The sequence below is a fragment of the Acomys minous genome (assembly GCF_964271855.1).
Source record: "Acomys minous genome assembly, chromosome: 1".
NCBI lineage: Eukaryota > Metazoa > Chordata > Mammalia > Rodentia > Muridae > Acomys > Acomys minous.
In genome coordinates, this window is record NC_140483.1 from 27,340,373 (window position 1) to 27,361,776 (window position 21,404).

The 21,404-nt window shown below is 36.8% G+C and overlaps 1 protein-coding gene across 9 annotated transcripts in view; it reads left to right on the forward strand.

The window, feature by feature from the left end:
• POU2F1 (POU class 2 homeobox 1) overlaps positions 1-21,404 on the forward strand; it is a 139,224-nt gene that overhangs the window by 48,361 nt on the left and 69,459 nt on the right. For 3 of the 9 annotated variants that reach the window (XM_084790093.1, XM_084790086.1, XM_084790094.1), the window contains exon 2: positions 20,444-20,509. In XM_084790093.1, coding sequence (XP_084646219.1) covers positions 20,452-20,509 — 58 coding nt within the window. In that variant the 5' untranslated portion in view covers positions 20,444-20,451. Of the gene's footprint in view, positions 1-840; positions 917-7,575; positions 7,677-17,092; positions 17,393-20,443; positions 20,510-21,404 lie in introns of those variants that run through there. The other 6 variants (XM_084790088.1, XM_084790089.1, XM_084790091.1 and 3 more) reach the window with 4 other exon arrangements.

Consider the following 21,404-nt stretch of genomic DNA (forward strand, 5'->3'; position numbering starts at 1 on the left):
GTGTACTTTCCTACAGTGCTGTAAGTGCTGACAGGATGTAGATATTAAAGTAATGAAGATTTTTATTTTATAATATAAAAACTAGAACAGCTTTTCACAACTTAAATGCTTATCTTCCCTAATTCAAAGATTGTGAGCTACTATCCTAATTTTTATTCTATATTTATTTGGCCTGGGGAACTCAACCACACATTAAAACACTTGGTCAGATGTTTAATTTTTGGCTGTTTTATGTGGTCTATTCTTACTTACTTAGACAGTGGTACCATTGCATTGTAAAAATATTAAGTATTTGTTAACTTTAGTTGAAATAAACGAAGGTCTTTACATAAGGAGAAAAAAGATAATACCAAAGAATCATAATGTTTTAGAAAAAGAAGATAATATAATGGCAGTAGTACCTATAGCTCCAGCCCTGTTACAGAATTTAAACATAATTTCTTTAGAATAAATTATATATTATTGAATAGCTAATTATTTATAGGTTTTCTACACAGTGAATTCCATTTTCTGTTTCTTATTGAAACATTGGTATGTGTGTAGGCTTTCAGTGGAAGTCTTACCCCTGTTTTCTATTTTGAGAGTTATTGGCAACTGTTATATCAGATTTACTCTGGAATACTGAAAAGACTGTTGAAATCTGTCATGATATTTGTGGAGTATGAGAATTACTTGAGAAGCTGTAATTATAATAGACTAGTTTCCTCAATGTCCTGTTGAGTCTGTTCTGTGGTATCATCATAGGTAGTAAATGTGATTGCACTGTAGAAGGCTTTTTATCTCTAAGGGAGACCAGGGATCCCCTTAAGGGTCATTGTGAATTTTTTGTTGTAATTGCAGAATGAGTGAGTTTGAATATGAAGGAAGAAGAGCCTAAGTAGGAGAGATGTTCTGGGGCTGCCCTTCTCTACGAAAGGTAATTCCAAAAGCATATGGTGTGGCTGCTTTAGCCATTTTTATTTTGTTTAAAAGCAAACATGGTAGCAGTTTTGCTTAGTTGATGTGCAGTGACATTAGGTTGACAGGGTTTCTGATACTGAAAGATTATTGGCAGAAACTCTTAGAGTAAGGGCAGTTTATCCAACTATTCTTTTTCTTTTTTTGGTTTTTCAAGACAGGGTTTCTCCGTGTAACCTTGGCTGTCCTGGACTCACTTTGTAGACTAGGCTGGTCTCACTGACTTCTCAGATTACAGGTGTGTGCCACCACGTCCAGCTGGCCTACTGGTGTATTTTATTCAAGAAATGTTTTTACCCAAGGAATCAACTCAACTTTGGTTTCTATGCTTATTGTATTATCACATTACTCTACTCCTGTTGGAAAAGAACTGCAAAAGATTAAACCTTACCTAGGTCATCACAGTCTTAAGACAGCAATAAAGAATCAATAGGAAATAGATTCAGCATCTTCTTCCTTTCTCTGTTTGTTAAGTGTCAATGTTCTTCAGGCTAACAGCCTCGCAAATGAGCCATTTCAGCCTGAGTGTGTGTCAGTGGTCTTTACTTGGCATGTTATCTCCTCAGGCCTATATTTTTGTTTTTGAAAAAGATTTATTAGCATATAAAGTATTCGGCTTATTGTGGTGTGTTTTCCTACAAAATGTGTTTGTTTCTCTTCCCACCTCTCCTCCTCTTTTGTACCCTCCACCCCCAGTAGCCTCTCTCACACTTGCTTTCATGTCACTTGTGCCTTTTTGTCCTATCCCCTCTGCTCAACACTTCTTCCCACCTTGTGGTCTCCTATCCAGTTTCACGGCTTATTTCAACTCTTACATAGCCTTACATATGTACACACAGATAGTCAAAATTAAGATCTTCATATGAGAGAGCATGTGATTTTTTTTTTTTTTGTCTGGGTCTGGGTTACCTCATTTAATATACTACTTTCCAGATCTAACCATTTTTATGCAATTCCATTTTGCTGTATGGCTGAAAAGAATTCTTCTATGTATATATACGCCACATTTTCATTATCTGTTGGTGGAGTTTTTCTATTTTTTTCTTAAATGAACAAGTAAATGTTTATAAATTTCTACTTATTGATTAAAAGATTTTTAGTTGAACTGTTTATTTTCTTAGTATTTTTTGTTTTTGTTTATATTCTGACTGAATATTTTTACCTCATTAATCAAATAAATAAAACTAAAAGAGTGAAATCCTCTGCAGTCAGTTCTGTAACCTTGATACCAAAAACTCTCAAAAGAACAAAGACTTAAGACAAACTAGTTATGGTCCCAAAGCTTGGTTTAATAGAGAGCTACAAGAAAGATTCAAAACAGAGAAGACTTAGACACGGAAGGACAATTCTGGTTTTAAGCTTAAAGACTTGTTACCATATGAAAGTCTTGCAATGAAAAGGAAATGGAGCCGGGTATGGTGGCGCACGCCTTTAATCCCAGCACTTGGGAGGCAGAGGCAGGTGAACTCTCTGAGACCAGCCTGATCTACAACGAGAGTCCAGGACAGCCAAGGCTATACAGAGAAACCCCCCCCCCCAAAAAAAAAAAGAAAGAAAAGGAAATGGATAGTGTAAAATTTTTCCAATGAAAGGCTAGGTTGCTTAAACATAATGCTAACTCATCTATTTGGCCTCAGTTTGTGTCATTTTACATGAATTAAAAAAGAATAGTTGGGGCTGGACATGGTGGCGCACACCTTTAATCCCAACCCTGAGGAGGCAGAGGCAGGCAGATCTCTGTGAGTTCGAGGCCAGCCTGGTCTACAAAGCAAGTCCAGGACAGCCAAGGCTACACAGAGACACCTTGTCTCAAAAAACAAAACAAAACAAGATATTCCAATTTTATAAAATAATATGGTACACAAAAGAAAGGAACCGAGTGTTGTACATATTTATTTATTTATCCTACCTTCTGACTTGTAAGTAAAGTCATCCGTTTGGGGATAGATACCTGTAGCTCAGTGGGAGACCATTTAACTAGTGTTGTATGAGACCCTACATTCCATCCCCAGTGGCATTGTCCTTTAAACAAAAAGTATGCATGCATGTATGACCTAAGTAAATTTCACTTAAAAGCAGAGCGCAGATAATCCTGGTAATAAAGAAAGGCTTCCTTTGAATGTATTTGTCTTTCTGATTTGTTTTGGTTGGTTTTCTCATAAACTGTGACCAGTCTTTAGATTTACTTAAAGTAATTTATTTTATTGTTGTGCTGGGGTTGAACCCAAGGCTCTGCATACTAGGCAAGTGCTTTACTATTGAGCCACATACATCTCGAGCCCCCAATAAATTTTAAAAGTACTTTTTTTGGGAGATACTACTTAAAGCACTTAATTTTTTTTATAATGAGTTTCACAAAATGACTTGGTTGGTGTCTTAGTTAGGGTTGCTCATGCTGTGATGAGACACCATGACCAAAGCAAATTGGGGAAGAAAGGAGCTTACCTTTCCACATCATAGTCCCATCACTGAAGAATACCAGGGCAGGAACTGTAACAGGACAGGAGCCTGCAGAAAGGAACTAATGCAGAATGGTGCTGCTTACAATGGTTTGTTTATCATGGCTTGGCCCAGTCTGCATCTTTATAGAACCCAGGACCACTAGTCCAGGATGAAACCATCCACAGTGGACCGGGCTCTCCCCCATCAATCACTAGTTTTAAAAAAATGACCTTTACCTCGGATACTATGGAGGCATTTTCTCAATTGTGGATTCTTCCTTTCAGATGACTCCAAGCGTGTGTCAAGTTGTCCTAAAACTAGCCAGCACAGCTTGGTTGAGTTCATCATTTTTAACAGCATCTGATATGTTTGAAGCTTTTCCTGGTTAACTATTTCAACATGTTTGTGATCACTTTAATGCTACTAGCCTAGCTGTTCTTTGAAGTTGGAAATATGTAAAGAAGTAGTTTGTAGCACATTGAGACAGTATCTATAAATTAGACACTAAAGAAATGCACATTTATATTTTTAATGAATTTGGTAGTAAAGAATATTAGAGTTTATAGTTCAGGCTTTATACTCATCCCTATGTTTTCTGTCTTGGAAAGTTTGTTCTTATAAAAAGGATAAATGGTTGAGTTTTCTGCCCTGTGTGAAGACCTAGATGGTTGGAAATAAGTTTGAGTGACAGTGAGTGGAGTATCTTGTGTTCAAAAGACTCTCTTTTCCATGAATAATCATAGACTCTTGGTTTTCTCTTGATAGTTTTGCATGTGTAGGAAGTAGGCATGCCCAGCCACTGACACTCTGCATGTCCTTTAGACAAGGAGGGTACTAGCCAGCAGACTCATTTGAGGAGGCTAGTGAATTCTACATTTTATTCTATTACTGTCACTCAGATTCCAGGCAGTAGAATAAATATCTGCATTTGTTTCCCATATCTGTCTCCTCTGAAGTTAGATGTTGTAATTCAGTGATGCTCATACTTAATGAATATCAGAATCTTGTAGAGAATTTGTTAAGACACATTTCTGGAACCTTCACTCTTAGAGTTTCTGGTTTAGTAGATCTGGTTATTTGTATTTCTAAGTTCCCATTTGGTGCTCATGGTAATGCTAGCCCAGCTACTTCCTCTCTACTATGAAGTTTTAATAGGGAAAAACAGCAGCCATAGCACATTAATTTAAGAAAATGATGCAGGACACTGTTTAAATCAAAATTGGGAAAAAAAAATCTTAGTCTTTCTGGATGTTGTCTATTACATTAGGAAGACCTCCTCACTGCCCCAATAAATATTCACTTAAAATTTTATTTTCTTTTTTTCAACTTAAGCATTGATCCTAAGTTTGATGATTGGCATCTTCTAACTTTTAAAAGACACACTAGCCCCTGCTGTTACACTGGAAGTCGCTTTTGCACTAGTAGAAATTAATAATTTATTTTACTTGATATTTCAAGCAAAGATAGATTTTTAAAAAATAATTTTGTATTTATTCTTTATGAAGATACCACAATTGTTTGAACAGTTTGAAACTTTTCAAACCAGTCTGCGATCGGTACAACCTCTTTGGCATTACCAGCTGTGTCTGTTGCTATGGAAACTCACCAGGGACTATTGGGGTTACAGTTGTAAGGACTACACCTGGCTTATTTGCATCCAATTTAAGTTGAGAAATTTTTGAAAAGAATAAAAGATCTCTCCTCCTGCTAGTGGACAGCCAGAAAGAGCTTGTCAGTTTGTAGCCTTCAGGGTGGGTGGGTTTTTCTCACTCTTCAGGCTTTCAGTGAATGCGTTGAAGCTAATGTTTGCTCTGTGTATTCATTTGTGTCAATGTTTTGCTATCCTCTTTGTTTAAAGTGCTTTATTATTTTATGTAGGTTGTATTTTGATTTATCCTTTTTAAAATTTAAAGTGTTTTCATTTATCATAGAGAACTTAAATATGTTTAAGAAAGTTTCAGAGAAAAATCAATTTCTCTTTATTTGTACTTGATAATAACATTTTAGTAAGTTTTTTGCCTCTATACACAGTTACAGGAGAATTTTAAGTTGATCTCTCTTTTTCAGCATTAAACGCCTTTCCCCCAAAACCTTAAGACAGTTTAACATGTTTGTATTCCATTCTTACCAAATCATTGAAATTCCAAGTAAGTTTTGAATTTAAAAAGGGGGGAAAAGGCCACCCAGAAAACTACATTATTTTTATTAGTTTCCAGCCACACTTAGAGTGGTCTAATTACGCCTAACTTAGAGAACACTATATGAGAAAACTCTGGAAAACACATCTAAAGAGCATGATAAGTAAATCCAGTCTTATGGTTCAAGCTTGAGGCTCTTACTACATGAGCAAGGATAAATATTCAAACTTACCTGCTCAGTTTAGAGTAGCCTGAATCCTTTATTTTTAGTTTAGTTGTCTTTTATAACTGTTAGTACCTAGGCTTTTTCTAAGTCATGTCGCTACGTTTGTAGTTTGAGACATTGTCTACATAATGGGAATATTACGTAGCTACCTACCTACCTACATTATAGAGATTTTTATAAGAAGCAAATGAAATGGCTCATGTTAAAGTATTCTGAAATATGCGTACATGTATAACTGCCAATCATATCCTAGACAGATAGGCAAGTAAAGTAGCCATATTGTTTTTCTTATTGCTGTAACAAAATACCGAGAGAAGCAACTGTAGCAAAAAAAGATGTGTTTTAGTTCACAGTGTTAGTTTACCATGGTGATGATGAGCATGAAACTAGCTCTGACTGTGGCCTCAGTGTGAGATCATGCATCACACTCTGTCCAGAGTCAGGAGGAAGAGGGGCGGGGGGAGTGCTTCTTGCTCGTCTGCCTTCTTTCTTTTTCCCTCTTAATCAGTCTATGATCCCAGTCCATGAGATGATGCTACCCACATTCAAGATGGGTCTTCTCTCAGTTCAACCAGCCTGAAAGCACCTTCACAGATATGCTCAGAGCTATCTGTGTTTCCTAGGCAACCATAAATCCAGTGAGGGTTGTTAGTAAGAACTAGCTGTTGTGTAACGGCTTACTTAATGAGGTGTGTCACAGTCGGTTTCACTGAACATTCGAATCTACAAAATAAAGAGGGTAATTTGAACTAGTTACATATTTGGCTTTAATTTTTTTAAAAAAAAATTCTGTATGTCTGTAGTGTATGTGTGTGTAAGTGCATATGTGTGCCTATGGAGGCATCTTCCTCAACCACTTTCCCCTCATTTTTTGAAACAGAGTCTCACTAATTTGTTAGACTGGCTTGTCAGCCAGTGAGTTCCAGGAATTCACTTGCCTTTACCCACCCAAGTGGAAAATAAAGCTCCTATGTCTGTTTTTTGTTTGTTTGTTTTCTTTTTTGTTTTTTATGGGGGCACTGACAATCTGAACTCAGCTGCTACACTTTTTATTTTATGTGCACCATTAAACCTAACTTACTTAGAATTTCATGAACTCCCAATTACATGGATGATAATACTATGTTTGGTTATGTAAACATTATACCAGTTATTCTAATTAGTTGAGCTAATTGCAAAATAGCTTGACATTAAAAGTATATGGCAAATGAAAGTCAGTGCCTATACTAATTTCTTTGAGGCTGTTGGTGTTCTCTGCTGATCAAAATTCCTGAGCTGTGAAGAGAATATACTAGTCAGCCAGTGGTGCAGAATACCACACTGTGCATCAAGTACTGATTTTTTTCCATTTTCCAAATTCAAAATGTGATCTTGTTTTTTGTTTTTGTTTTTGTTTTTGTTTTACAACTAATAAGAAAAATCTGCACTGACCTATCTGTATTGACCTATATGATTTGATACTTATAATTTGGGGGAGGTGAATGCTAAAAGTGAAATTTTGTTAGGAGAATGCACCCATTAAAGAAAATCTTTAGGTAATTTTCATCCTGCTTCATGAAAATATGACACCTTAAAATGCATGCTGCAAGGACTGACTCTTTAACTCCCATGTTCCCTCAGGAAGGTCAGATTGTAAAAATCTGTTTTGTTGAGGAGAAAATGGGCATAGGAGAGATGCCTACCCAAGAGATCTAAATATGCCCTGCTGACTAGTCTAGAGTTCCCCATTGTATGTGATTTTTATCCTCTTAAAGTGTTAGTTATTTTATACAGCTTACTCAGTTTTGCCTTTTTCTCTTTTTGTATTCTTAGACTGGAAAAGTAAGAAGATCTTTCCTGCCTTTTTAATTACCAAACTACTCTCAGTTTTCAGTGAATCAATTCAAAGAAAGAATGCAGTCTTTCTGTACCTGGTAAATATTTTCTGTTAAGTAAAACTATTAATTTAGTAACCACTGATGAACCCAGGTGTTGTGGTGATTGCCTTTTATTCTATGGATTGTCTATTAAAATGAATTATCAAATACATAATTTTTTATTTTAACTTTGAAATCTGTTTAAAATTTATTGATTTGATGGAGAGATATTTGGGATGCCTGTGACCTAGCAAGCAATAGAAATATAGTCAAATTAGCTTAGCATTTAGTATACCATCTGTATTTTATAATAATAAAGCAGTAGCAGTAATCTTTGATGGTAGTTTAGTAAAAGCACTTAGTTACTAATCTATAAAATAAATATAATGACTAACATATTATAACTTCCTTAAAGAAATTTAGCTAAGTAGTAGAGAACTGAAACACTACCGATCAAAATTTGTTTATTTGCTTGTTTTTTGGTTTTGTTGTTTTCCTTTGTTTTTTTCAAGATAGGATTTCCCTGTGTAGTCTTGGCTGTCCTGAACTCTTTTTGTAGGCCAGGCTGGCCTTGAACTCACAAAGATCCGCCTGCTTCAGCCTCCCTAAATGCTGGGATTAGAAGAGTGTGCCACCACTCCCAGCTAGAATTTGTTATTTTTTAATGATTTTTTATTACTTTTTTTCAATTTCCTTAAACATGAAGTAGTGTGTCTAGAGAATAAAAAAAATATAGTAACATTTAATGTGAGTTTTCCTTTGTTATATAACTTAGAGTATATAGGAATAGAGAAGACACTGGTTTCGTGTGGACTCAGTAAAATGCCTCACTTACACTAACAGCACTCTTGGTAGAGCTTTGCTGACTGATAGACATCTTAGAAACTTTTCTATAAATTCTTGAGAGCATTATTATACCTGTTTTCTGATGACATTTCTAATATACACAAGAAATTTAAGATTAGAGGAAATAGGAAAAAAGAAAGGAACATATATAAATAATTTGGCCCTTTTTGTTTGAATGATCAAATTGCATTCTTCATCAGTTTTTGGCAACTCCAAGATTGTTGTATCTTTCTGGGATTGTCCTAGAGAGTCCACCTAGACAAACAGATATCTTTGTCTTTGTTTGTAGTTTAAGTCTTGAGGAAAAAAATGTTTTTTCAGTTAAAACATGAAGAAAAGAAAAATAAAAACACCTTGTTTTTCAAATGTGTTTCAGTAGTCTTAGCAATCTTAAGACTTTTTACCATGTAGAACAAACATGCTTTCTGGCTTATGATTAAAGCTTGTTTAAAAGACAGAAATATCCATGAATATCCACTTACATTTTTTTTCTTGTGCTGAGAGAAGAATCTTGACAGTAGCATTTATTGATTATCTATCAAGAGATTATAATGATACCCAAGTTATTTTAAAATGTCATTCTCATTTTAAGAATGCTCTGAGACCACAAACCTCATTTTTCACATGGGTAAGCCTAAGATCAGAAGCCTTGTTAGTTCCTATGGATGCCACAACAGATCACCAACTTTCTACTGCCTCATAGCTCTAGGGCAATGGTTCTCACCCTTCCTAACACTGTGACTCTCTAGTATAGTGTTTCATGCTGTGATGACCCCAGCCATAAAATTATTTTTACTTCTCGTTCATAACTAATTTTGCTGTGGTTATGAATCATACTGTAAATATTTTTTTAATGTTTGCCAAAGGGGTTACGACCCTGCTTTAGAGATTGCAAGTCTAATACAAGGTGCTAGTAGGGTTGTTTTCTTCTGAGGGCTCTGAGAAAGAATCTATCCATGTCTCTTCTTTCTATATTGTGTCTGTCCAAATTTCCCCTTTTCTAACGGTAACAGCATTAATGACATCATCTTGTTTGGTTTGTGTTGGTGCAGTGCTAAGTTTGTCCACTCTGCGCAAGTTCTTTACCACTGAACTACATCACCAACCCAATCACTTAATATGATTATTTTCAAAAGCCCTATTTCTGAATTGGGTCATGTTTCCTGGAACAAATATGATTATTCCATCGTAGATAGTAGGTCCTTTATTCAGTGTTTCTCTTCCTCCCCTCTCCCCACCCCGCCATGATCCCCATTTTAAACAGTTTCTTTTAAGGCGTTGCAGGAAACAGTGCTTATAAAGTTCAATGATATCTTTTCTCCCTGCACATGTTCTGTGGTGAAGTATTGAAAATGCCCAGAAGCTTACTGTAGCAGCTCTTACTTTAAAATTGCCCTAGACCTTGGTGGATTTGGGTCCTTCATGTATTTCTCTATGGAACTATGTTTTATGATCTCCTTGGATTGATTTAGCCTTTTCAGTGACAGGCCCTGAAGAAGCACCACCAGAGGGAGAAGCTCTCCAATCTGGGGAAACCCCAGGCATTCCTCCTGGCATGCCACCAGCATTATGGTACAGCTTGGTGGTGATGGGGTGATGGTTGGATTGCATTCTTTCTCCTGTTCTTTCTTCTCTTCAGCTTCTTCCTTCTCTGCAGTCTGATTCTTATCTAGCCAATTAATTGTTTCATTATACTTATCTAGAACTTTCTGTTTCTCATCTTCAACTGTTGCTATCATATTGAATGCATAGACTTCCAGTGAATTCTTGAGCAATACTTTATCTCTCTCCTTCTTTTTATCTTTGTACTTCAAAGCTTCTTGGACCATGCACTTTTCTTCCTTGCTCAAGGGGCCCTTGTGATGAGTGATGCTGGTGTTGTGCTCCTTTTTTGTGCTCTTATCTACAGTAGAAAGATTAAGGATGATGACTTCAATCTGAGAAATATCACAGGGTACAGAAGCTACGCCTGTGAGCTCAAACTTTCCATGCAGGTTGTTGTTCCTGGTCACGGCTCTGTTACCTTCATGTACCGGAATGACATACCTGCCGGTTGTTAGAGCAGGTGGTGAAGATCTGTTTGTCCGGTTGGTAGGAATGACAATATTGTGCTTGATAAGGACGGTCACGACTGTACCAGCAGTTTCAGTACCAAGGGGAAGAGGAGTGGCATCCAAGAGCAGCAAGTCCTGAACATTCTCAGTATTGTGTCCAGATAGAGTTGTCTCCAGGTGGCCACCTGGACAGCTTGACTGTAAGCAATAGCTTCTTCAGGGTTAATGCTCATGTTCCGTTCTTTTCCATTGGAGAAGTCTTGTAGAAGCTTCTGAATCTTGGGGATCCTGGTAGAACCACTCACCAGGACAGTATCACGGGAAGGGCCTTTTCTACAGGTCCAGAATGCCACCGAAACAGGTCAGCATTCACGTCTTCAAATTGGGCGAGGGTAATGGTAATGGGTAGGGTAAGGGTTAGGGTAGCAGAGGTAATGAAGTTGATTCCATCAGAGAGACTTTGTCTTGTTACCAGCCTTGGTGCTGGAGCAGAGAGTAAGTGCTTGTTTGCCAGCAGTACACAGACAAGAGACAACGGTCTTGTTTTCACTCATGTCCTTGTGCTTACATTTACACGGAACGTTAAAATGATCATCCAGTTGTCCGTCTTCTCTACCCAAGTGGGTGCTCCCAGCTGTAAATTAGACCTCAAAAATGAGGGTTGGGGCTGGAGAGGAGGCTCAGAGGTTAAGAGCACTGGCTGTTCTTCCCAAGGTCCTGAGTTCAAATCCCAGCAACCACATGGTGGCTCACAACCATCTATAATGTGATCTGATGCCCTCTTCTGGGTGTGCAGGCATACATGCAGGCAAAAACATTGTATACAAAATCAATAAATAAAGCTTTTTTAAAAAAATGAGGGTTGACACATCAAAAATATTATTTCCCAAATAAAAAATCAGCACATTTCTTTCATCTCTAACCTTTCTATCTAAGCCATAAGCAGTAGCCGCAGTAGTCGGTTAGTTGGTAGTTCTAAGGACATTGAGCCCAATATCTACATCTTTTGTTGTGTGCCCCTGGGAGTCATTGCAGTAAGCTAACACAGTGATCACAGCGTTGGTAACAGTCTTTCCAACATAGGCTTCTCAGTTGTCTTCATCTTTGTCAGAACCATAGAACGTATCTCCTCTAGGCAGAAGCTTTTTGTCTCCCTTGGTATTCTACTTGGACATTGGACCTGCTTGCATCATTCACTACCATAAAGGCCCAGTGCTTTATATCAGACTGGACAACAGCATCATTAATACACCCATCAGACATTTGGTATTTGAAAAAACAAAAAAGAAAAACCTGTTGTTGGGGTTCTTCACAACCCAGCTCTTCACAGCATCTCCAGTTAATCACTGTATCAGTAGAAGCAGTACAGCTCTGTGTGGCTCAGTTACCGCCGTCCGCACCAGTTCTACTCCTCCATGCTTGAAGACACACAGGAGTAGGTGATGCTAAGATCAGTGCCAACTGCAGGCTCTTTAGACATGTTTGCTTGTGTGTAGGCCCAGTTGTGCTGGCAATAAGATGACACCAACCCACAAAGCTGCTGTTGTATTCAATGAGTCAGTTTCATAAGTAGGAGAGTTCAAAATACCAAATTGTAGTGCCAATAAATAGTATTTTTAAAATAATGTGTATAATTTAAATACCAAATTTATAATTAATTTTCTAATATTGTCTTATGTCAGGTGAGATTTTATTTAAAATTAACTGAGTTTCTATCACATTACAATAGACTTTGTAGTTATAATAGTTTTCACACTTAGTTCTGAGCTTAAATATGAACTTTCATTAATAAAATTCAGAAGGTCCAGTGTGAACTTCTCTTCCATCAGAACACTATGTAAATGATTGTAAGTACTTCCTGACAGGTTTTCTCTGTATTTCATAACTCTAGATTTCTACTATCACAATGCTAATGTACATACTTTCTATGATTAGGCATATGATTTGGAAAAACAAAGCTATACTAGCATAAAAACAACAATTTACGACAGTACTCATGAAGCCTTATTAACAATAGGTATCTTTTTGTTCATTATTGTTGCTTTAATTTTGGGTATGGGTATTTTACCTGCATGTGTGTTTGTGCACCATGAGCATGCTCTGTGACTGAAGAGGTCAGAGGATGGTGTTGGGTCCCCTGAACTGGAGTTATGGATGCTTGTGAGCAATTATGTGGGTTCTGGGAATTGAGCAGCCAGTGCTCTTAACCACTGTGCCATCTCTCTAGCCCCTCACCCATTGTCATTTGTATTTAGTATGTCCAAATTATGCAGAAATTTGGTGAGGAATCTTTTAAGTTGGCATCTAGCTTTTTCACATCCTTTTCCCCCTTCCCAGCAGAGGGGCTTTGTTTGTGTTAGCAAGCACTCTGCCATTGAACTGTATCCCCAGAGTTTTTCTTGAACTAGTTAAAAAACATTTCAACTAGTTTCTTTGGTACCCTGGATAGTAACATTAGAAAACTAAAGTCTGATGTTTGATGTCTTCATTGTTGTTCCAAGTGTCTAAAGGACAGAGACAGTGTGCGAGTATTAAAAATTATACTTATTTTTATGTTTATTTTTTAAATAATTATTTCATATGTATGAGTGTTTTTGCTTGCATTATGTGTGAGTCTGCTGCTTATTGAAAGCCAGAAAAGGCCAATAGGTCCCCAGCAGTCAGGAAGCAGAGCAAGAACAGGATGTAGGGCTTGTCTATAAAAACCTCAAAACCTCCGCCAGTGACACACCTCTAGCAAAGCTCCACCTCCTGAATGTTTGCTAGCCTTTCCAAATAGTGCTGTCATCTGGGGACAGAGACCCAAACACGGAATCTTACAGGATTACTTTGCACACTTCTCTAAAGGCATCTACAGGCCACTAATTAAGTCCTGACCCAGGTGTTCAAAGAAGGAGATTTGATTGAATTAATTGATACAGATCTTACAGATATTTTTAAGGGTGCTTTTTTGGGGGGGGGGACGTTTTTGTTTGGTTGGTTGGTTTGTTCTTTGTTTGGTTGGTTGGCTTGGTTTGGTTTGGTTTGGTTTTTGAGTCAGGGTTTCTCTGTATAGCCTTGGCTGTCCTCTAGGCTGGCATCTGCCTCCCTCTGCTGGGATTACAGGCATATGCCACCACTGCCTGGCTTTTGGTTTAGTTTTAAACTTAGGGGTTCTTTGTTGATATTTCATTGGACCAAATAGTATATGCATTTAACTCCGTGTTTGAAGCGATCTGACCTTTTCTTTTAGATATAAATGGGCCATGGTTGGGGAATATAAGGGAAGGATATTGCATCTCATTCTTTGTCCCGTCTATTTGTAGAAATGTGAACATTCTTGGACAATTTAAACTTGCTTTCTAGAGCTCCCAGAATGCCTCTTTCAAGAGGGACCAAAAAGTCTGCTTTTTATTGCCCTTTCCACTGTAACCCAGTCGCCTGCTTAGGTGAGATTTGTAGTAGAAGGAAAAACGGTCCACCAGCCTGGTGAGCTATAACCTTCCTTCTCTACAGAGGCAGCTTGAGACTGTCTTGGCCTAGATGGTACTCACACTGGCCCGCCAAGAGAGCAAACAGTGATTGCTTGTCTGTAGCTCCAGGTCTTACCTGCTTGAATAATAAAGACCAAATTAGCAAAGAAAAAGGTGTTTTAAATAAATTATTGTATAGAGCAGATTGTAGAGGTATTAAGAGAAAACAAAATTTGTGTGAATGCAGAAGATGAAGGAATGAAACATTCTATTACTATCAAGTGTATTCTAGTCAACTAAATACTTCACATGCGTGTGTCATGGGAAACGGCAGAAGTAGGTTTCTATCCATTTCGTCATTACTTCTCACCTTTTCTCACCAAGCAGAGCTTGTCCAGTCCAACACATTGTACCTTAAAATTTCATTTGGAATTAGCACCCTGTACCATATTCTTGTTTATTTTAATACAAAGTGGTATGAATTACTACTTTATAAAATTGGTACCTTTAAAGATGTGCTGTTTATTGGGTGACTCCATGTTCTTCTGGCATATATGGTCTCATTCTTGTTTCTGCTACAGGTTAGAGCTTCTAAGACTTTCTACTGTTGAGCTGTTATGCTTCAGAAATTTTTAGGCAACCATGTGGACATACATGCATAAAATGGGTGTACAAATCAAATATTGACTGGTACTAAATCATAATGTTATTTTAAAATACTTCCTTGGTATATGTATATTTTACCACATTATTAAAGATTAATATAAATTTTCATACTAATAAGATGAACCTGCTTATTTACTTTACATAGAAGTCATGGCTGAATATTTAACACTTTAAATTTAGTGCCCTCTCAGTATTTTTCAGGCTTGATAAATGTTTGTATTTTTACAATCATCAGTGTTGAGAATACTACTTCACATTTTCATATCATGTAAAATGTCAGAAGTAGGTTTAAGCTCATTTCAGATATTGTTGGAAATAATGTCCTAATACCAAGCCAAATTTCATTTAATAATGTCTAATGAAACTTGGATCATCAATTCACACAGCTATTCTTAAAAACCAAGCATCCTTATAATACAATTCACAAGTACAGGTTTTTATTTAAGTTTCTTTTTAATGTGTGTGTGTGTGTGTGCGCGCGCGCGTGCACGCGTGCACATACATGAGTTTATATAGACTATGTGTGTACAGGTGCCTCAGAAGGCCAGAAGAGGGCATTTGATCCTCTGGACCTGGATTTACATATAATTATGAGCCACCTGATGTAGGTTTTGGGAACTAAGCCTAGCTCCTTTGCTAGAGTAGCTTGTGCTATTAACGGCTAAGCTATCTCTCCAGCCCCAAACATGCTATAGTTTGAAATGTATGTACTGATAATGATAGGAAAATACTAAGTCCTATGTGTTTCTATATGAGAGCAGAAAATTTTGTAAGACAGTAATCATACTTACTTTATAATACATAGTGGTCTTGAGTCTGAACTGAGGTGTCTTAAGCAAAGTTGGTTGGCACTGGGTAGTATAACAGCATGCGCAGTTCAAAATGCTCCTATTGTAGGTTCAGAACCAAGGCTGCAGTGAAGTAGTGTAATATAACACTGGACAGATACCGACTCTAACATCCTGTTGATTATACACATTTTATATATGGTTATTATGTACATCTTTATTTCATAACATATTAAAAACCAGACATCCAGCATGCCTGAAGATACATGCAAGTAAAACCAGGTTATTAATGGGAGGAAACCCTTAAGAACCCTACTTTTATCTAGAATATTATTTGTATGCACTTAATTTTAAGCACACTGTCTTTGCTACCAACTATTGGTCTCCTTCCTCAGTAATGAAACAAGCCATTTTAGTCTTCTCTTTCCCCTTCTCACTCACTCCCCCTCTCTCCTCCCCTCCCTCCTCCCCTCCTCTCCTCCAGTTTCCCAAATGTGTAATTTGACGTTAAAGTGTAGGTCTTGAAAGAACTTGGATCTTGATGTCAACAAACCTGGTTTGAAATCCTGACTCCAAATTATTAATGTGCCATTGGGTAAAAATTGTTTTAGTTTTCTGTGCTTCAGTTTCTTTATTCCTAAGAATTTAGCAGTGTTTGTATAGATCTCCTGGATTTGTTATATCTGAAAGGTTGTTACTTAATTTCAAACTTTAATAAACATATTTAGTAAGGATATATGCACAGAAAGTCTCTCTCACACACACAGAGGTCCATTAAGTGGTATTGCTTGAAAATGCCTATTCTGCAGTTACATGGGCCATTTGGGGACGATGCATATTCTAAGTAACAAACTACCTTCTTCTTGAGTTTGCTTTTGATGGGAGCGTGTTGCATAATAGGCAACAGTCAGATAATCTGCTTTGTTATTTTGGTAGTATAAAAAGATTCATACATAATGAGTATCTGCTCTCAAAGATGCTTTTGTACACTCTCCCCTGTTTCAGCATTTATGCTCTTGTCGTGTTTTAAGTAGGACTCTCTCCTGACAGTGTGTGTTAATAACTGGAAAATTCCCTATCAGTAGACTAGCACCATCTTGACAAGCCTGTGTTCTGCGCCTACCTTGCTAATTGTTTCCTTGGGATTATTTGGATTGTGTAGAAAGCCTTTTGCAAATCCTCTTATTACTGAAGTCATTGTTGCCAGCAGGAATAAGATTAAAGGTGCTTAAGTCTGTAGAGTTGTTTCTAATTTGTTCATGTCATTTCAGTGGCATTTTAACAGAACTCTGTCTCCTGTCCCTCCCTTCTCCCCTGGTACTACCTCAAGTTAGGTCCAAGATGCCAGGCCATTGGAAGAAATCTCATTTTATCCTCCTAATTATTATGCTGGCACTCAGGAGATAATTTTTCCCTTCATGCACTGCCAATTAATATGCAAATGAGCTGATAAATATTTATGTATTCATTTAAATTATGCAGGGAGTGCTTTCAGTGTATTCTGTAAATGAATTGTTCCTGGACTTCAAAGTACTGGCTGCTGTGCTAACGAGGAGAGATTTGCATAAGGCCCTAATCACATGCATACTGATTAAGCTTCATTATGGAAACTGCCAGCTGCAATCTTTGTTTCTATTTTATTACAAAAAGGGGAACTTTTCATGCTTCAGTTGCCTTGACAATGTCAGTCCTAGCTGGTAGAAGAGACTAAAACTCCTCTGAGCAACTGAAGTTTCCTTATTCAGTTGAAGATTGCTATGGTGTAACTGAAGTTGTATTTTGCTTCTCTTATTAATCCACTTTCCACTCCTCCCACCCCTGTTCTCTTAAGAACCTAGTACAGATTGTTAGAAATAGTAGTACCTTCCTTTCTCCACCCCAAACGCTACCTATTCCTTGTTGCTTTGGACTGTCTGCACCTCCTGAAGATCTTACAGCAATGCTGGACTGCAGTGACTGTGTTCTAGGTGGGTACGGCACAGTTCTTTTCTTACAGCTTTAATATGGAAATAGCATATGTGGGATTGACTATGCATAAATGCTCCATCACATATGCAACAACATGGGGGAGGAGGAGGAAAGCATTTGCAAGGCAAGAACTTGCTTGAGTTTGCTGTAGGTCCCTCCCTAGGATTTCTGGTTCAGAGAGTATTTTCAGCAAATAATGTATTTGAATTTGGCTTACATGGAGGACATTTTCACTTTGTGGAAATTTCTATAGAAAGTAGTGTGTATAGTTTTTAATTAAACACATTTTAAGTCAGAAACAAAATATATGCTATATCAAAATAATATACATACTAATAAAATGGTTTGCCTATCTAATAAGAATGCCTCATACAAAACCAAAAAATGGTAAATGACAATTTAAGGTGATGTCATAGTGCCAAGTTAATACCATTACTGTTACTACAGAGGGAATCACAGTAGTCACTGCACCGGTGACCAATTTCCAGATTTTAGAAGTTACTGCCTTTTATCAAATTTCTCTATGATTAGTCACTTTGATTTCTTAAAACCAACTGTTTTATACAAAACTACAGCTTTAGGTATTACAGAAAGCCTGTTACAGTGTGTTTCTTACAAAACAGGAAGCCTTTTGGAAAGGGGGAGGTTCTGCTTGAATTTTGGGGTGACTTAATCTGGGTTGAAGTGCTTTGGTTTAGATAGATGATGCTTTGTGGTGGTCATATTTTGTGAAGTTTTTTTCTGTTTACATGAAGAATGAAGCCTCTTTAGGAAAATCTTCTGATAGAAACCACAAGAATTGACTATCGTAAACTTAAAACTTTAGCAAATGATTTTATTTCCTGTGGGTATTTTTCCATTCTTGAAATTAAAGCAATTATTAATGATAAAGTAAATATATATGCCCGAATGCCTGAATTCTTATACAGAAAATATGTTGGCAGTAATAATTGCCCATCAGAGTGAAAACTACTATCTTGGGGATGCACATGACACAAACAACAAATTGATGCTAGTTAGGATTTTAATCCAGTAGTAATTTATAGACTACAAATTAGAGTCATGATCAGCTAAATGACATAGGCTTCTGTTTTTCCTATTACTAATGAAAAAGTAAATATCAATAAATAATTTACTTATTTCCTCTTTTACGTTTACCAAGCTTGAAACCCAAGAAGTGAAAGGAAAATGTCTTTTTCAGCTATTTTTACCATCTATTTTTAAATCTCAGAAATTGTCTATTAGTTAGAGTTGACACTAAGTATCATTGAAACAGACTTCTCATCATTGTTTCAGAATTTTATCTATTAATATAGTTTAGTGTATTTTACTTACTTATAAAATCAAAACTATTTATTCTGTTTTATGTTCAAAGTAATATTGTAAAATGCCTTTGAAGGTCTTGACAGTTCAATAAAAGGTCCTTAGAATAGTCATGTAAAATACCTGTGATATAATTTTCAAATTTATAGCTGTGGAATTAGGCTATGAATTATGCAAGGCCAGGCTCATAATTTGTTAAGACTTAGGCTTCTTGGTTACTGTGATGTCTGTGCCTGAGAAAATTGTTAACTTCTTTTGTACATGTTTACTGATTTATTTTTTCTCTACTTTAAAATATATATTTCATAAAGGAAACATTGAGTGGTTATATATGTTTGAATTTTGTGTTATTTGTTAACTTTTGTAAGATTTTTAGTTAAGTCATACAGAAAGCTAATTTTTGCTCAGTTGTACACCTGGTGCTTTCAAACCTTAGTGTGCTTTCAGGTGGTATTTAAGTTTGTTTGGACAGTGGGGGAGGAAGTTGTAGAATGACTTCATTTCTGACCACAAACGTGCAAATTTAAAGGTTTTGAACAAGCCAGAGAAACTAAGAGCTGCCTAGGCCCATAAGGCACTCATCAGTGATAAAGACTTATTAGAAAAGATATTGCCTAGTATTTAGAGAACGTACTGCCCAGTTTCTATGTTATGAAATGTGCAAGAAAGGAAGCTGGTGTTTTTCCTCATTTCTTACACATGTGGGTAATACAACCATGAACAACATGGTTGGAGCTTACAGTGATTGTTTTGACTTGCGAATTAAACATTTCCTGCAGATGGTTTTAAGAAGTCGATATAATATAGTTTGATTTGTTTTCTAATAATACCGTAGCTAATGGTCCTTAGCAAAGGAGGAAGCGTAGAACTTACTTGATAATAATCTTACTTCATGACAGATCCGCTGAATCTGTAGTAGATGTAGAGCAAATGTCGCCTTTGTCTGCTCTGCTCCCCCTTTGGAAGAAAGAGTGAGGCGCAGTTGTCCTTGTCTCCTTTCCTGCATACTTCCTGGAATTGCCTATAGTGGCTGACAACATTTTACTGTGGAAACTACAATTTACTACACTAGAGAGAAGTAACCCTAAATTAGCTGATTTATTTGTAAGTGGATGTGACTCTTAGAACTATGGAGACTCCTGTTATGCCTTCTGGTGCAGTTTGCTAATGCTCGATGTTGATGAGGCATGTATTGGGCATACCACCATGACGACACTATTTTGGGCAGGGAAGTCAAATGGATGTGTTCAGACAAGTTTCTTTTCATCTATTAGATTATTATTAACTATGAATTTCTTTCCATTATAATTAACTAATATCTTTGCCTTTAGAAAAAGAATCATTTGGGAATAATAGGTCTTACTTTTTGAGATATTTTCTGCTTTCCAGTTTATTTTAAATATATATTAACACTTGTCTGTTGTAAAGAAGCTACTTTTTAGCATGTCAGACTGTAATATAATCTTTTTCGGCTTAGTTTTTTCTGAAAATAAACTTATAATTGGTTAGAAAGACAGTTTATTTATGGATTCCGTTGTGATTTAGGAACTCCTGAGTATCTTTCAGGGAACCTTTGACTCAGTTTGTAATGTAGCACCTGCCACAGGGCTTATTGAAGTGACCACTCTTACATTAGTTAACCCTTTCCTATGCCATAGTGTTGCTGCCTTAGCTTCATCTTCACCCCCTAGTTTTTTAAACACCTTTCTGCCTTTGGCTTATTGCAGACTCAAGAATGAACAATCCGTCAGAAACCAATAAATCATCTATGGAGAGTGGAGATGCCAGCACAGGTGAGAAAATGTCCTCTTATCTATCTTTTGCATTAGTTTTGATAGAGCTAAAATGAGATTCTCCACTTAACTTGGATATGAATTTGACAAATACAGAGAAGTTTGTGTGTTTGCTTGTAAAGTATGACTCAGTACTGTAGGGACTGGAATTGTGTGTGTTGGCATTATCTAACTCCTAAGGAGGGCTTCATTTATCTGGTTCCTTCCAGCGGGGAAACTTCAGAGTAATGATGGGAATGGTCCTTTGGGGTACAGTCCTAGGTTAGGATTATGGATTTGCCACTTAATAACTGTGATTTTTAGGCAGTTTTCTCAGTCTTTTTGAGGCTTAATTTATTCAGTAGGGGTATTTCATGGGTTATCATGAGTATTGAGTGAAGAAACATGTGAAGCATTAAAGCACTGTATGTACCAGAAGCTATCCAGTTAAGTTCTTGGTTATAGGCATAATTAGAATAGGCTACCCTGCATTTGGTGTAAATTATGCTAAGCTTACGATGGTGTCGGTAAAGAGTTATAAGCACGTCTAATATATCCTTCATTTCATTTTAATAAAATGTATACTTGACCAAACCACTTATCAAGAGAAAACTAAGCATCATATAAATGAAAGAACTGAAAGTCCTTTGAGAGAGAGGTAAACCTATAAAAATACATTCAGGCCATCCTTACAAGTCGGTCAGCTCACAGAATATTGACAATATAACTATCATCTGACAGATATGGTACAAGAGTTTCCCCAGTTTCTGATGGAGGCAAAAATTAAAATATTAAACCACATTACGGGAAGTGTGGGCAATAAGTCATAGAAAGTCATTGTTTGTAAAGTAAACTAGGTTTTTCACTTATAGAAAGTGTTTCCTCTGACTATGTTTCAAAATTTAACTGTGGGAAG